Below are 17,832 nucleotides of genomic sequence, written 5' to 3' on the forward strand. Positions count from 1 at the left end.
TTTCCATTAGTTGGCAGCGGAATTAAATAAATAAACAGTCGGAAAAAACTCTTTTTACTGAATGACTCATCAAGAAGCAAATCTAAACAGAAAAGAGCTGAACATTTCATCATCAGAATGGAATATCAATCACAATATTTGAATGAAGCTGACGGATTCCTTTCGTCTGAAGCCTGGTGACACCTGTGAATACTAAGGGGCAGACACCAGAGATTAAGACAATTTCTAGAAGACGCCGATAGGAGACAGGCAATAGGTAACCTCTATAATGTCTCTCACTAGGTAATTTTGTGAATAATGATATTATTCTCGACTTTGAGGGTCAAGGAATGACAAAATTTGAAATGTGATGATTAATTGTGATTAAGCTGTTGTCCAATTTGCGAAGCTTGGACTCCCCCTAGCATTCAAAAACAGGACGTGACTAACCTATTAAAAATCTGTGTTATTGCTCCAAATTCATGAATTATATCATGTATTACCGGTTTGCATTTTAAGAGCGCTCTGCATGGTCCACCCACATCCTATTCTCACTCCAGCAAGAATAATCCACACGCTATTAAACTCCCATGCAGTTCGCCAATTGTGCCAATATGAAATTAATTCTGTGGGTGCCTGGTAACAACATTTTTCTTTCTTTTATTTATTCAAGATTTTTTTGATGAACACAAATGTAATACCTATCAAATGATTGAACGAGATGGATTGCAAAAAATTCCGATTATGGTAGGGGGTTTAAACGCACCCACAAAGAAAGGGAAAGCCTTCCCTCCACAACGGACCAATGGGAAGCCGCTCAATAACTCCTCGACCAATGGCTGTCAAAGGAGGTCACTTCTGGTTCTGCCCCCTTGGGGTGAACAAAAACAAACGATAAGCCATAGGGCTGGTTAACCCAAGCCATAAACTGACTTTTAATTCATTTTATTAATTTTTATTACAAACTTGGTGGCCCCCTCTTAACTATAATATTAATTATCGCTCCTCATCACGCTACATTAAGATGCTACCACTGTGGATGAGATAATTTCAGAAACATGACTAATTCTGTAAAAGAAAATGTGTCCCTAATTATATTTACTATCACATGCCCTTTCGAAATTTAGACTTTCTAAAACATTTTGATGGTGCCATTTCAAAATGTACGACATTTCAATGTCACAGGCACAGTTAAACAAAATGTAAGGACAATTTTGCAATATAAAAATAAGCACCAAATGTGAAAAACAGGCATATTACAACTTCACTTGCATCACTGGTCTGGGTTACGCTGTATTGCTGTTCTGTTCGTTGTTACTGTATTGCTGTGTCATACTGTTGTATACTGTACTGTATGTCTCCATACACACTTTATTCACATGCACTTTACTGCACATATCCGTATATACAAATAGCCTATTCCATATACAGACCTCTATTTCCTTTACTTCTGTTTTGTACCCCCACTCCGTATAACCTTTTTGAGTCTTATTTTATTTTTATTTTATTATATTTATATAATTCTATTCACTAACTGCATTCCGTTTTTGGAATTAGTTAGTGTCAGTTGGTTAGCTCGGTAGAAATTAGGTTAGCTATTATGTTCGGTTTAGAACTTATCGTGCATAATCTCCGGATGCGTAGCAAAGACATTTCACTGCATATATGTATGAACGTATATGTGACAAAAAAAACCTCTTGAAATCTTTAAATCTGAAAAAAAGGCATATTACAACACATATTACAACGACATATTTTTTTCAGTAAATGACGTTTAGTGACCTTTATGTTTGACCGCCAGGTGCTCCGCTCGCCGTGCAGGGGTGTCACGTGTACATGTGACATTGGAGATCACTCGCTGCGCGGAAGTCTCGGGTCTCCTCTTCTTACGTGCGTATGTGAAGTTGAAGGTCACACGCCTGGCGTTTCCTCTTGTGCATCTCGTGCCTCACATATTGAACGATGATATCACAAATTGCCTCGCTTAATTGAACTGGATGGTGTTACAAAGCACCTCAGCTCCACAGAGCAGTTCACTGTTCGCTTGTTTACTCAAAGTTTACAAATATTATGCGGGGTCACGTGTCCAAATTGCACCAAATTCAACACTGCACGTCCTTGGATCCCCAGCAATGCCCCCGCCAAGTCCGAAGAAGATTGTAGCGGTTGTCAGTGACTGTCAAGATAATCAAAGGACATACATTGGTTTTCACGTGAGCTCCCATAGCGCAGCCTCTGAAGCCTGCGAGGAAAACACCTCACAGCATCCAAGGTACTTTGACTGGCCAGCAACGTTCTCAGCTCCTTATTACGCTTGCACAGGCTTGGCGAACAGCTTTCCTACCGCTCCGTGGACAAATGGCATCAATTCCCTCTGGGTGAGACGCGTTCAGGTTGCGTGTTTGCTGTAGAAAAGGGATAGCATAATATACAATGGCTTTCCCACCGCGGCGGTGATTCAGTGGGTAAATACACTGGGAGAGTTACAGAAGATTACTCAGAGCCATTGTAATTACATACTGGATATACATTTTAGGAGTTGGAGTAACGTAGACATTAGAGGTGTGGAAATAGCCTCAAAAAAGCAATCTCGGGTTAATCGATTTTTACAGGGTGTGCGACTTAAGCCGACAAACACAGCCACAACTAAAGGCAAGGGGAGGCAGGGTATCAGAGTATCCCATTATTAATGTCCTCGTACTATATGACGATGATGATAACAGTGGGCAATGGAAAGGAAAAAAAAGGGCGGAGATTGCTTCATTACAGAAGAGTAAGGGCCGGCAATGTCATTGAAAAAAATACCGTTAGCATTAAGGTTATTAAGATAGTGTGTGCTGATACTACCAAGGAGATCTGTAAGGGCCCATGTGTGTGCGATTTCGTACTTGTGTCTTGCTTTTTTTTTGTCGTAGTTTGTTTTATCTGTCCCAATGTTACCGACTAATGTTGTAATACAGTTAATTCACCCTTTTTCCCCCTTTCCTTTTCTCCTGTAGCTTATGATAGTTATGATAATAAGATAACTATTGGTCCTCATTCCCGACAATCTGAGCAAAAATTTGCTATTCATCCATGCGTTCTTACTTGACTTACTCTTACTTCTTACTTGTTTTTGCTTTTTTATACACAAACTTTGTCCTCTGTAATTATTTTCTGTTTGCCTGTCGAAGACTCACTCCTTCTCTCTCCCGCGTGCTCCCTCGCTCTTTAGCTAACTCAGTCACCCAATCGAGAATGAGAAGATTGTTCATTCAAAAACCAGTGTCTCGTCTGGTGCATGAATCAATTCGAGACTCGTGAATTCCCTGTGCGCCTGGCACAAAATGACACCTAACAAAATGGACAACTGACTCTTGCTGCAGTGACTTTCGAATCCTGATCATTTCAAAGATTTGCTCGCTACAAACTAATCGCTCAACTCTTCTGTTGCTACTTGCCCTGCTGTAAGCACTTAGTTTGTGATAGTAGCCTACAATTTATGCAGCCATTTTTGAGCTTCCTGGGCTTACCTAGTAATGTTGGGACTGTGTGTGCATTTTATTATTTCTTTGGCTTCGCCTGAATTGTCCGACAGAATAATCAGAATTTCATCACTTTCATCGTTCGAGAGCCAGTTCATGTTAGGTTTTTAGTTTTTTTTTGCATATGTTAGGTGTTTTTGGTACATTTTGATTGCTGTTAAATACAATAACATTTTCCATTTCGTTCTATTCAACATTTCACGTGGGGAAGTATTAAAAAAAATGTCGGCACACAATTATTTCAGCAAATTACATCAAAACCCATAATTTATTTTTTAATATAGCAATACCATGTACATATTAAATAACACTATCATAGAATGCTTTGATATAGCTTTTAACAAAAAAAAAACGTTTTTTGTTTTTTTTTCTGGCTTTTTCAGTGTTACAAAAAAGGAGGGTGCACCCACCCATCCAAAACAGGCGGTTTAGAGGAAAATTACTGAGTGATTTGCAGAAGAGACACAAACTCTATTGTGCACCCAAACATTAGAACCCACAGCCTCCGGAGAGTGGGAACTGAACCAAAGGGAATAACATTTGTAACATCACAGTCACTGCCTTGAAGTCAATAGATGGCGTGATAGGCTAAATTGGAATGTGATGATTAAACGCAAACCCCGTGAAACACATTTGCCTGTTTTCAGGCTCAGAATAAAAGCAGACAACAACAAAAAACAATGCTGTAAGGGACTTGAAACTGAGACGGAGAGAGAGAAAGAATGAAAAAAAGACAGCAAGAAAATGACTTCATATGAAAATATAATTTCCTCGGATTGTACTGCATACATACAATGTCGGAAATTGGAAACATTACGAGTGTACTTTTTCCCAAAACGTCAACACAGGAATTTTATACAATGTCTGTGTGTGCATGTGTTTACAAGTTTGTCTTTACATCTTCAGTAACAGAATCCCGATTATCTAAACCAGGCTCATCTAAACTTATCAGTCAGACTAACCAGCTGTTTTTGTTTTCACCTTTCCTGGCATCTATGATGTTAAAGGATCTACAATTTTCCAACACAGGCCTTATGAAAATCCTGGTTCCCGTCATTTATAAGAATGCTTTGCGAATACTATTGCAATGAAACAAAGAAGGTAAACTTGCATTATATTCACGCGTGTCTTGGTGTATGTGTTGCACATTGAATAACATCAATATCACGTTTTGTTTAGAGCTACTTCTTGCAATTATGTTGGCTATAGTCGCCCAAATTACTGTTTCTACTCTCTTGCATTAACGTGTATGTAGCCAAAAGAGCCGAGAGGAGTCAATAAAACAGTTTGTAGTATAATATATACAGACTTGTTGACTATAATGTGAGTTTCTAATTTTTGGAACACGGGATTTGACTTTAAACATTTGCCCCTTTGAACTACATTTAAGCACAATGAAAAGCTGTGCAGGGCACTGATTCTCACTAGTAAAGTGTTCACTGATGTTGTGCTATGAACAGTTTCATCATAACATAAAGGATGGGAACCACATTACAATAAGGCCCGGAATGACAGATGACCTATCCTCAACCTATCCTTTAAGTGTTACTTGAAGTGTAATGTATTGGTTCTTTGTGACAAAGCTTACTTGTTTTCAATGTCTGTACGTCCAATGTGCCTGAGAAAAGTTACTGTGAGGAAATAATAAACAGGATAACGTGTTAAGATAGTGATATGAGCTTGTTTTTAGGCGGAGGATTGCATTTTTGGAACAATTTTCCTTCCGATTTGTTTGCGTGCCATATCAAATGATCGTCACTTCCATGGGGGTTCGGATAAAGGATCATCTTCTGTACATCACTGTCTTACTCAGTCCATTTAATGCAACTGGCTCAGCGTGCGAGTATTTAGTCCATTAGAGGAGTTCCGGCGACCACCCAAAGACACGGGATTTGAAAGCAAATGCACTAGTAGAGTGTTTCAGGGGTACCGTAGCATGGGGGGCTGTGACAGTGTTTGCGTGGGTGTGTGTGTGTGTGTGTGTGTGTGTGTGTGTGTGTGTGAATTTAGGGGCGGATAAAAAAAAAAATAATGAAAAAAAAAAAATCTCTCGTATGGAGATGATTCAACTCTTTGGTAAATGTTGAGGAAGTCAAACTGCATTCATCCGGCGACACGCAGAGAAGTATCTTGAACAGGATGACAAGCTTGAAGTTGGTATTGGAAAACAAAACTAAAAGAGGAAAGTACAGCCAAGTTTATCCACTCAAAATGAAACTAAATGAAACGTATTAATATATATATATATATATTATAAAAACGTATTATATCCTCATGGAAACCCAATGGAAACTAACCAAAATACTGTTAATTAAATGGCCCAAAACAAAATACACACACACACACACACATATATATATATATATATATATATATATATATATATATAAAATATATTTTCTATTTCCACGTCTTTGCTTCATTCTTAATCAAAGGCTTTCTCCTGAATTCATGGGAAACCGCGGGGTTGAATCCACCTGAATTTTTCTGTTAAGTCCACTGAAACATGGTCAAAAGCAGGCCGAAACTACGGAGGCGTAAATGCTTTCACTCGAGAAAAAAAAAAATTACGAAAAAAAATATTTTAAAAATAATTATTCTCTGTTTTTCCTTCATGAAAACTTATGTCGTTAGTTTGAAAAAACAGTCATCTCAAATTAATGTATAACGCTTCTGTACGAAAGAAAGAAAAAAAAAATTGGAAAACCAGGGAAATTGGGAAAACACATGTCACACCAAATGCATGTGTGACGTGATGACGGGTGACTGTGTGTGTGGAGGTGAAGTACTTCACTTTTTGGACTGGTGGACAAATCATTCAAACTGCGAAAGGGTGAGAATGATGACGCTGAAAAGTCCAACTATATACAAAAGGCCTCAGAAACTCCCCCATTGGATTTCGAAGTGCCCCACCTAACCTATAATCCCTTGTCTGTCGCAGAAAGAGAGAGTGTTGTGTCACACTTCCACCGTGTGGCGTTTGGATGACGTATCGGCTGTGACTAGCTGTGTATTTGACGGGCTGTTTGCCAAACTAGCAGACCCTGCCTGGTGTGGAGCAAGAAAACGACCAAGGCCCAAAAGGAAGGCGGACGTGAAAAAGAAAATCTCAAAAGTGAATATGATAAGGATATATTTATATATGTATACATACAGTATTTCCATATATTAAAAAAGGCATAATAATAACCATCATCATCATAATATGAATCATACAAACAAATAATAAAAAGTTCACAGTTGCAAGTTGTTAAACCACTTTCGATATTCTGACATGGCGTGTAAGTGGCTGAAATAGAGGATGAAAAATGAGGTTGAAAAAAAACAACAAATAATAATAAAAAATAATAAAGTAGAACTGATAATTACTGGAAGAGAGGTTTAGAGTCGCTGTGATATGAGTGGTAGTGTGATTTGACATGAGCAGAGCAGAGCAGTTGAGTGTGGTGACCAGGAGGGGGAAGATGGAGATGTTTTTTTGGGGGAGGTTGGCCTGGAATGTAAAAATAACAGCAACTCATGGACTGAGTGAGTAGGCTTTAAGTAGAGGCAGTAACACTGACATTGAATAGTGCAAACAAGAACGGACAGAAAGTGTTCATTGTCACTCACTGTCTTTTGTGAAGACAAATCTCAAAAAATTAAAAAAACAAAGAATTAAAAAACAACGCAGGTGCAAACCCCTTCTGTAGGAGAATGTTAGGACTTAAACAGCAAGGGCAGCGGCAGGGGGGGGAGGGAAAAAAAATAAATATCAAAAACTTTTCAGTGTAAAAAAGTAATCAGGTTATTCATCTTAACCAAGAGTTCTGGCGAAAAAGGCCTCGAAAAGTCTCGTCCACAATAGTTCCGTTTGACATTTTACAAAGTGAAAGAGTGCCTCCGTCGTCAGGGTTGGGGTGTGGGGAGGATGGTGGGGGGGGCGGCTCCCGGTTAAGGAGTCCGTCAGACGAGCGACTCCAGGCTCTCCGCCTGGTCTGACTGGTTAGACGTGGAGGTCAAGGTTCCATTTGTGTCCCTGGCGAGAATGGCCGAGCTGTTCTCCTTGGTGCTGACCAGGCTCAGCAGGGCTTTGTAAAGGTACTGGTACTGTTCCTGCAGACAGAGTAAGGAGATAGAGAGAGAGAGAGAGAGAGAGAGAGACAGAGAGAGAGAAGAGAGAGAGAGAGAGAGCTTTATTTAAACTTGTCAGTTAGCAGACACATGCAGCGTCCGGAATGGCGTACTACGTTTGACATAGAAAATGTCTATGGCATATTTGAGTATTTATTCCATTTTTCGAACTACTTGCAATTCTGACTGACCTCGTAGTAAATCTACTCTTTGATATAAAAAAAAAACACATTGTTGATATCAAAAACAGAGATTCTTGATCAATGATTCAATTCTTTATATCAAGCATATATTTTTGACATCAAGTAAGCACTTTGTTGATATCTAAAAATTGCATTGTTGATATCTAAAATTGTTATTAAGAATGTTATTTCTTGATATCAAAAATGCAACCTTAACTAGTTATTATTGTTATTTTTTGGGCGGGAGCAACCGCAGGATGTACGTAGGCGGTGTTGCTGAAAAACAATTCAGCAACACAATGGAAGACCTGTCCTGCGGCAAATTCAAAGAAAAATCAAACTAATAAGGGTAAAGTTTTGTACACACACAGACCACTTCAAAACAGGTCCAGATCAAAAACTACTATACTTGTAGATGTCAACCCTGGACTAGATTATAACAAGAAGCCTATACTACATTTCAAATACCATTTCTGATTTGTGAAACCATTTATTATATTTGTTAAAACAGGAAAAAGGTTGATTTAACTGGATTTTTCCACACTGACCAGATAAAAGCAGGTATATTTAAAAAATGACAGTACTTATGGTTGTCAATGCTGGCTTAGACTATAATAACACAAATATATCGCATTTGTATTTATTCTATTCATTCTATTTGTGAAAACAGGAAAAAGGTGGTTTTCATTATTTTTTCTCCACACAGACAATTTAATGTATACATGGACAAAAACAATGAAGAAACACAGAGGAAAGTACGTCCTTAATCATTTTTATTTTAAAAAGCCTTTTCTAGCTCATCTGGGAATGGGACAGTTTTGATCATTTACATTCTTGATGTCACAGTTGCAATTCTGCATTGAAAGCAATGGGAAGCGGTTTAAAATTTTGGATATTAAGAATTGGTAATGTAGATATCAAGTATTTCATTCTTTATATCAAGAATGTCTGTTTTTAATATCAACAATGTTTTTTGATATCAAAGAGTAGATTTAGAACTAATTCAGTTAGAATTACAATTTGTTTGTAAAACTGAATAAATGCTCAAACGGCTTTCCATAATGGAAAACCATTTTAACATTTAATCCATAGGATGGCCGGTCACTTTTTAATAGTTACTAGTACTTGTATTTTAGTTAGTAGTTGCTTTTCCAACAGTTACTAGTAACCATTTTAGTTTTACTAGTCAAAATATAGGTACTAGTATTTATGTATTAGATACTAGTAACACTGTTACTAGAAACAATTTGGACAATTTTGTCATTGAATCCTATGGGTCTCCTGTTTGAGATATACAATATTTGCCTCCTATTCCAAATGTTACTAGTATCTATTTCAATTTTACTTGTTACCAGTACAATTTTTATTTATACTAGTAACATTTTAAATGAAACTATGAACGAGCTGTTTTGACTAGTAATTTCTCATGACGGGTAAAAAATACATTGCTACTAGCAAAACAAAAAATGCTATAAGTAACAGCAGGAAAAGGTACTAGTCAGTAATGAATACTATGAAGAAGTACTAGTACTCAATTAATAGCGACTAGTACAATTGAAATTGATACTAGTAACATTGCAATAGTTAGTACTGTAGTAACAATTTCAACTAGTATCTAATAAATAAGTACAAGTACCTAATACCTTTTGACTAGTGAAACTAAAACAGTTACTAGTAACTGTTGGAACAGCAAATAGTTACTAAAATCTAAGCACTAGTCACTTTTAAAAAGTGAGTATTTCGTCCTATGGATTAGATGTTAAAAAAGCTTGCCATACATTTCAGCATACTTTAGTATATGACTAAAAAGAATGCTGGCTTCTCTGACATACCACATCGTCATACAGTGTAATCCGTACTGCTTATTTTCAGCATAGTTACAAGTTACAGTAAGTAAAGTTTAATAAGTTCCATTTAGAGTAAAAAGTTACATTTAGAGTTAAAACAGTGGTGCAAGTAGGTCGTACCCGAGGCGCTGTAAAGCCTTTGTGGGCCGATGTCTGACTTACAATGTCTGTGAAGACGCCGGGCCTCATGAGGTTGATCATCTTGGCCACTTGATAGACGTCCACTGCACTTTCACTCTCCAGCTGCTGGGACAGGGTGGTGAGGCCGCACAGCATGCCCGCCGACACCGCTCCCAGCCTGGGTGAGGGAACACACAGAGAGCGAGAGAGAATTTGCATTTACGATCGATGCTGGCAAAGCAAAGCAGCTTAGCTAGTTAGCTAGTTATTTTAAATTGCTATGCTAGATCAGATCATCTCCTTGGATTTAATTTAAATTTTGAAATAGAAAGTGAATGGTTTACCAATGCCAATTAGTATGGTTACCTATAGACATTATGGGAGTGAGTTAAAGAGTCAACTTGCGTCACTCACTCAAATAACACCTGTCATATATATATATATATATATATATATATATATATATATATATATATATATATATATATATATATATATATATATATATATATACAATATAATTAATGACATTTGTTTTCATATTGTTTGTGTTAGTACTTTGATGATGAAACAAAAGTCTATGATACTGTATCACAATAAGGCCCTCTGATATTGAAGGTGCAATAGACAACTTTTCAACTTTCCTTCCTTCATTTTCATACCCGATGGCGGTCTGTATTGCATAGTGATATGGAGGCTAAATGCCCATGGTGACCATGGAAAGTTGAGCAAGTGCAGACTGGAGACTTGAGTGAGAGCGACAGAGAAATCTGAGCGTAATGAACAAGAGTTTGTGAAAGGGCATATGAGTATTGCATGTTAATGTGGGTAATAGCAAACAAGCAAATACATTTATTGTGGCCAGAATAGATTTTTGTTTGTTCAAATAATTTATGTTCTTGCAAAATATATTTTTTTGTGCTCAAAATCTGATCGCTCGCTCAGCAATGGGGCACAAATATAACGGCATAATTTGAGAAACGTCCTGTTCCTAGTCGCTTATGATACAGCCAAAAGTGCTCATTTGCAGATGTGTAAAAGAGTCAATAAAACCTGATAAAATGCATGGTTTGTGATATTATTATAATTATATTTTAAGAATCTTATGTATTCATATATACTGTATATAAAGACTGACTATATTTTGAGCTGCTCATTTTAGAAAAAACAAGTTAAACAGGTTGTTTAATGCTTAAACGTTGCCCCATTACACTGCATGTAAGCACAGTGAGAATCTGCAGCAAAACTATAAGTTTCTCAAGAGTAAAGTTCAGCGGGGTTGTGCTATGAACAGTTGGGAATTATGAGAACCAAAATTTCAACAAGGCCCAGGTTGAAACATACCAAATTCATCCTTTAAGTCGAAAAAAAAAAATAGCTTTTCTATCACAACAGTGAGTCATTTGGAATAAATCTAAATATGATGTGAAAATCCTGATATGTATGGGAGAACTGGATATAAATGACTTTTAACGTGTTCAAATATATAGCCGTTGTTAAGATAACGCCCAAATAAACAGGCTCTTAAAGTGACTTCAGCTAGACTCAGCCCCTTTCTATCAGTTGAAAGTAGCAATAACAGCCATCACGGTGCTATAAAAAAAGACTTTCAGTGCCATCTTCCTTGTCCTTCCCCTTTGCAATTGCTGTTATTAGTCAGTGTCACTGGCATCTTTACCTCTTTTTCGGGGGGAAAAAGTGTATAGGGTATGGACATCACTGACTACACTACGGTACATGGTTGATAGTATACCTGACAAAATGTATATGGGGCGACACAAGTATTTCAGGGTACAAAGTCGTATATTGTTGAACAACGGTAAGTACATTAAACGTCATTCAAATGAGATGAGAAGATCTTTACTCCTTGCACCTTTCTAACGGCAAGTTACAGGGATTCCCTTGCGTAGTCCACGCAATAGATATACAAAACCAAGACCAAATAACTGCTCTCTGGATACAGCTTAGGGCTGTATCCTGATAGATGCATTGAGCCTCATATTTCTGTCTGAGGTTTATTGAAGGGACCAGTATTGTGGGTGTGGTGGCTCAATATGGGAGTGGGAGATCCTTGTACATGAGAAATCTCACCTTTTAAATGACCCAAAATCAAAGAGGTGTCATTAGGTTTCAAATCTTCCACGACCCTTCAAGGAATGCAGGGTCGCTATTACAGTTCGGGGGGGTGAGGGGGGGTGTACATCAGCTAACGACCTCTTCTTACTGAATGACGAGTGCCAAGACAATTAGGGTACCCTTCTAGATGAAAAACCCTTCAGTGTCCGCAAGCTGGAGGCACCGTAGCAACCAGACGAAGGGCTCAATTACTAACTCAATTGTTGAGGACACGACAAGCAAATCTGCATTATTCAATGAATAAACATGAGCAAAGCTGGTGGATTAGAAAGTGGTTCAAGAGCATTAAGGTGTGTCAACACTAAATACATCATCATTATATTGAATTGGGCAGTTCGCTTGTGGTACCTGCTTGAAGGATGGGGGTGGGTACTTAGAAGTCACCCTTCAGTGGCTGGTAGGTTATAGGTAAAGTGTGGACCATCTGGGTAGTTGCAGGCTACATCCTTGCCTTGCTCTCTGAAAACATTCCACAATTTTTTCGCCCGCTCGTGGTTAAGGGAATTGTTTCTATGTTGAATGGGCTTCTCTGGCACAGAGTGTTGTAGAAGTTACAGAGGGCAACTTCAGGTTTTCGTTCTATGGTACATGGTGGAGCATGGCGATTTTTCATGTTTTATGGACTTGTTTTCCAGCCTCTGATCGAAGAAGTGAGCAGGAGAAGTGAGCCAAGCCGGCCAAGATTTATAGCTTGTGGTCAATTTGTGTGTTTAACAAAACCAATTTTGTCTCCAAAAACTAACAAAGAAAAGCTACTTCAAGTCACATTACCAAACAAACATGTCTACAAGTTTGCAGTTGGCAAACTTAAAGCACGCCACTGTAAAAAAAATCCTCTCAATGTGGATATGACTCAGCTTCTGAAGTGCCATCAGCCAGCACTTCTGCTTTCATAGAGGGTTGGTTGCATAGGATAAGTGTGAGTAATGAGCGGGGTCACTGACTCGTCATGTACGATGGTGGGGCCGTCGCGTGTGGAGGCCTCCTCCTTGATGACGTTGATCAATTCAAAGGCGCTGCTGATGGGAGCGTCGGGGTTGGGCCACTTGGGGCACAGGAAGTGGCGCACCTCCAACACATAGTCATCCTATTGGACACACAGATGGCAGGAGAAGACATTTTTTTCTTTAAATGCAATTTTGTACATCTACTTTTATTTGCTTATTCTTACCCTGTTCTTTTTTTATTTATTTTATTATTTTATTATTGTACTTTGTAAATGTATTTTGCTTGTTCGCTTTGCATTTATTGTAACAATTTGATGTAACCACCTGCATGTCCTGTATGAAAGGTGCTATACAAATAATGGTGATTATTATTACAATTTTTATAATAATAATAATAATAATAATAATTATTATTATTATTATTATTATTATATTACTCAAATGCCATTTTAGAACATTGCATGTACTGTTTCATGGCCTCACTTAAATTTTTACTAATGCAGAGTAATTAAATGTAATGAAATGAAATGAAATTCTACTTCCACCACTTACTTACACTCCAACTTTTCTAACAACTTCTACCACTAATGAGGTGTGGCTTTGCGGAGATAGGTCTGTCAGACAACTTGATGGCATCACAAGCTTCCTCGCCCTTCTGGGCTGGCGTATTTAAGCAGCCAATCCCTCTTGCCCTTCCTGCTTTGCTTCTTGTGTTGCTGCGCTCCCTTCATCTCCATATATTCTCTCTCACTCCCTCTCTGCTGATTTCTCTCGCTTTCACTCTCAACTGACCTGCGTGGCCTCAAGGATGAAGTCGTGGATGCTGATCTGCTCCTCACTGGACAGACACAGTCGATCTTTACTGATGAGGGTGACAGTGAAGGCCTCGCAGTTCATGGCCTCCTCCCTACTGGGCCAGTACACAAACTCATCTTCTGCCTGGGGAGGGGAGGGGAGGGGAGGGGAGGGGAGGGGAGGTTAGGGTTAGTACTCAAGATCTTTAGTACTCATTTTAACCACCCCACTCTTAATACGGCAGGCATTTCACTAACGGCACACACACTCTCACTCCTGGTGCAACAATATTAACACATAAAAGTAATAACAATCCATCATAACACATGTAAAATGGCTAACTAACACTAACAACGGCATAACAATTAATATTACTGTAACTAAGAACAACAACACAATCCCCTTCCCCAACAACCCCAAAACACACAATAAACAAAGCATGCTGGGAAATCTCCGCCCCACCTCTATTCCCCAACACGCTACAATAAATAGGCTTAATATATATATATATATATATTCTTTAAAATATATGGTTACATATACAGTATATGAAGTCATTTAATTAACAGATATATGGTTTCTATTATAGATGTATATATACTGTATATATTTATGCATGTGTGTGCGTGCGTGCGTCTGTGTGTGGGTGTGTATTTTGCTCACCAGGCCTTGGTTGGCAGGCAGCATGACAATGATCTGTGCATTGTGGTCCCAGATCATTCTCCAGAAGTCTTTGGTGGTGTGAGGCAAAGGATGCTGGGTAATGATGAACTCATTGCTCCGGGAGTAACCCTGCCGGATTTCACCATGAAATAGACAATGGGTTGATAAATGTTTTGAATTATAATAAAGTATTATAAAGGAGTATAAAGTATATTATTATTATTATTATTATTATTATTATTAATAATAATAATAATAATAATAATAATAATAATAATAATTATACATATACATATACATAATATGTTTAAGTATATGAACAAACAAACTTCTGCACCTATATGTATATGTATATTATACATAAACATATAGGTGCAGAAGTTTGTTTGTTCTAATACATAAACATATAGGTGCAGAAGTTTGTTTGTTCTAATACATAAACATATAGGTGCAGAAGTTTGTTTGTTCCAATACATAAACATATAGGTGCAGAAGTTTGTTTGTTCCAATACATAAACATATAGGTGCAGAAGTTTTTTTTGTTCCAGCCTGCTTACAGCGTAATTCTATGATCCTGTGGTGTTTGCGACTGTGGGTGAGTTTCCTATGGTTATCATTCTAGAGTAGGGCTGCACGATTATGGCTAAAATGATAATGATGATTATCTATGTCAATATTGTGAGCACGATTATATATAACGATTATTAATCCATTTTGGGGAACATAATTATTTTATGACACTTTATAAATCAACAGAAAGCTGCCTTCACAATAATAACGTATTTTATAAACAAATAAATATTTACATAAACTAAGGTAAGTGGTTTAACCGACTTCAATTTTAGAGGATATAAAATGAAATAAATTGTGTGTAGTGGGCTACATATTATTATTGTAATTGTGACAAATCTTTGAAGCATCTGGAAGTGAACCCAAAAACACAAAAAGTATGGAAATATTTCAAAACCCATGCGCAATAAATACATGTTCCTTGTAATATAAGATAAGATAAGATAAGATAAGATAAAGCTTTATTAGTCCCACACCAGGGAAATTTACAGAAATGTACAAATATGTAATTGCTAATGGTTATTGTTACCAGTAAATATAATTCAGGAAGTTTGTATACATTAATATCTCTAGAATGTCTATAAATTCAGACGATGTTGATGTTGTTGGGTTTTTATTTTGTAGAACGTACTCTGGTGTGTGCCAGTTGTCCTCAATAGTATATATATTTATTATGTTTAATACGCTATGCTCTATTTAATCCATTTGTGTTCTGGTAATACTTCAACATTTTTTTCAAACATAATAAAGTTTAATAGTAATAAAATACCTGTCACTTTGTAACTTCATATTGTTAAGAGTTTGTATCTTATATTCCTTTAGTTAAAGTCCAATCGTGACTATATCTGTGACTGCAGTCAATTAGGTGATCTGTGTACTCATGTGTGCTGTGTGTGGTGCCATCTTGGTGAGGTGCCGATTGTTGATCACAAACTCTATCCATAATACTGAACTGATCTGGATGAAATTGTATGACGCCATGTTGGAACTGCCCCGAATACACGAGACTGCAATGCCATCATGTGACCTGTGCAAGCTGTCATTTGTGAATGCGTGTGCGTTGCGGCGATGATAAAACATTTTTACTAAATTATTCCACAATAATGGACCAATCTGGATCAAACTTGGACGACGGCATGTAGGAAATACATATTACCCTGCATACAATAAAATATTATTTTATTAATCTTGTCTGTGAGTGGGGCCAATCCATGACATCCATAGTATGGATTCCAAAGATTCCATGGACGATATGAGTGTAAGTTACATCAAAGGAGGTGAAAGAGAGCATCAAATAACAAGATAAGACAAGACACTTTATTTTATATTATATTATATTATTGCATAGATAATGCAATTTTGGCAACATTTCCAAATTTTTAGCTGTCCATCTGTCCGTCAAAATGTTCTTAATTCTGTCACCCGTAGATTTTTTTGGACCGTTTTCTGACAGCTTTGAACCACAGAACTTTCTCTTTGTTTCTTTCCATCCAGGGGGGAGCTATAACAGGCACTGACCATGATGTAGGAGGCATTAATGTAGTCAGTTCCTTTAATACCGGGCAATGGTGCCAGTCCCACCCTCGCTCGCTCCGCTGGTCAGAGGGGGAAGAATTGAGAAAGAGAGAGAGAGAGAGAGAGAGAGAGACATGGTTATTGGTTGAAGAGATATACTGTGGTTATTTAAAATTAACTGCATTTAATGTGATGATGGACCACGTTAAATAATATATATAAATGGACTTTGTTTTTAAAATGATTCAGTTGGCTCTTGGAAATATGTCTCACACATTTTCAAAATTTGAAGATCATTTTTTATCACAATATTTTCATCCTTTTCTTTTTTCTTGTTATTTTTAATATTTTCCCAATTGTTGTATTTTTGTTCTTTTTTTGTTCTTCCTTCTTTTTGGCAGCGTATTTGAATAGACACGGAAAACCTATCTAGTCGCAAAAAAAGACACATTCAATTATTTGCCTTCTCCATACATACACACAATTCATAAGGCTATGTTGTCATTTTAGTTGATTAATTTTAAGTGTGAATTATCATTTATAGTGGCCATTTTAATCATTACTGTTGGAGGTAGTTCAAGTCATTACATTTGTGTTCAATGAATGAGGTGACTTACACGGCACAACCGAAGAGTTTCGATTCTTCTCCTTGTTGCACTCTTTCTGAGCATTGAAACATTCAACAAATCTGGCATTGCACTGTGTTACCAACTGAAAAGCAAAATGAAGACAGAGATTAGGAGAGAGTATCAACAGCAATGGCGATGAAATAATAATTTAGTTTTATAATAATTTTTATTTTATTATTCATGTTATTAGGATGATCTTTTTTCATGTTCATATTGATAAACATCATAATGGAGTGACCAATGGCGCTTAAATTTAGCTTTTGTACTGTTCACCGAGGTTGCGCTATGAATGTAACTCTGTCAAAAATGTTGTCCATTATTTGATTTTTATCAGTTTGTCTCGTAAGCCTCAATATGTGACGTTGATCATGAGACTATGCAGTCAGAAAACAATAAATGAGGTTGCAGAGCTAGCAACCGTACCACACTTCCTCACCCTTATGGGCTGGCCTATTTAAGCATCCAATCCCTCTTGCCCTTCCTGCTTTGCTTCCTTCTTTGCTGCCGGCTTTGTTTGCTGTGTTGCTGCACTCCCTTCACCCCCTCTGCATCTACCTGTTGAGCTCTACTCTTCTATCATATGGGGGTTAGGGTTAGGGTTAGGATGGTTCAAGCTCATCACTACAATATTTCTACCTCATTAAGCATGCCTATGTTTTCGCTAAATCTTGCCAGGAGTGATGAGCAGTAGAGCCCAGATAACCAAACTCACAACGATGTCAAATAAATTAAGTTAAATTTAAGAGTAAATGAAATCTAAGAGTTGTCTATCAGAATTGTTTTATTAACAGAAAGCCCTTAACACCATAAAT

General features: G+C 37.4%; 1 protein-coding gene across 1 annotated transcript in view; it reads right to left on the reverse strand.

Moving 5' to 3' along the window:
* Positions 1-6,517: 6,517 nt before the first annotated feature.
* Positions 6,518-17,832, reverse strand: part of LOC307231045 (receptor-type tyrosine-protein phosphatase gamma-like) — a 377,917-nt gene continuing 366,602 nt past the window's right edge. Inside the window, exons 24-30 of the mRNA XM_080001587.1 lie at positions 17,009-17,102; positions 16,395-16,471; positions 14,307-14,435; positions 13,641-13,787; positions 12,846-12,988; positions 9,808-9,943; positions 6,518-7,598 (exon numbers count right to left, since the gene is read on the reverse strand). Coding sequence (XP_079857713.1) covers positions 7,449-7,598; positions 9,808-9,943; positions 12,846-12,988; positions 13,641-13,787; positions 14,307-14,435; positions 16,395-16,471; positions 17,009-17,102 — 876 coding nt within the window. The 3' untranslated portion in view covers positions 6,518-7,448. The remainder of the gene's footprint in view (positions 7,599-9,807; positions 9,944-12,845; positions 12,989-13,640; positions 13,788-14,306; positions 14,436-16,394; positions 16,472-17,008; positions 17,103-17,832) is intronic.

The sequence above is a fragment of the Zeus faber genome, assembly GCF_960531495.2.
Source record: "Zeus faber genome assembly, chromosome: 5".
Classification (NCBI taxonomy): Eukaryota; Metazoa; Chordata; class Actinopteri; order Zeiformes; family Zeidae; genus Zeus; species Zeus faber.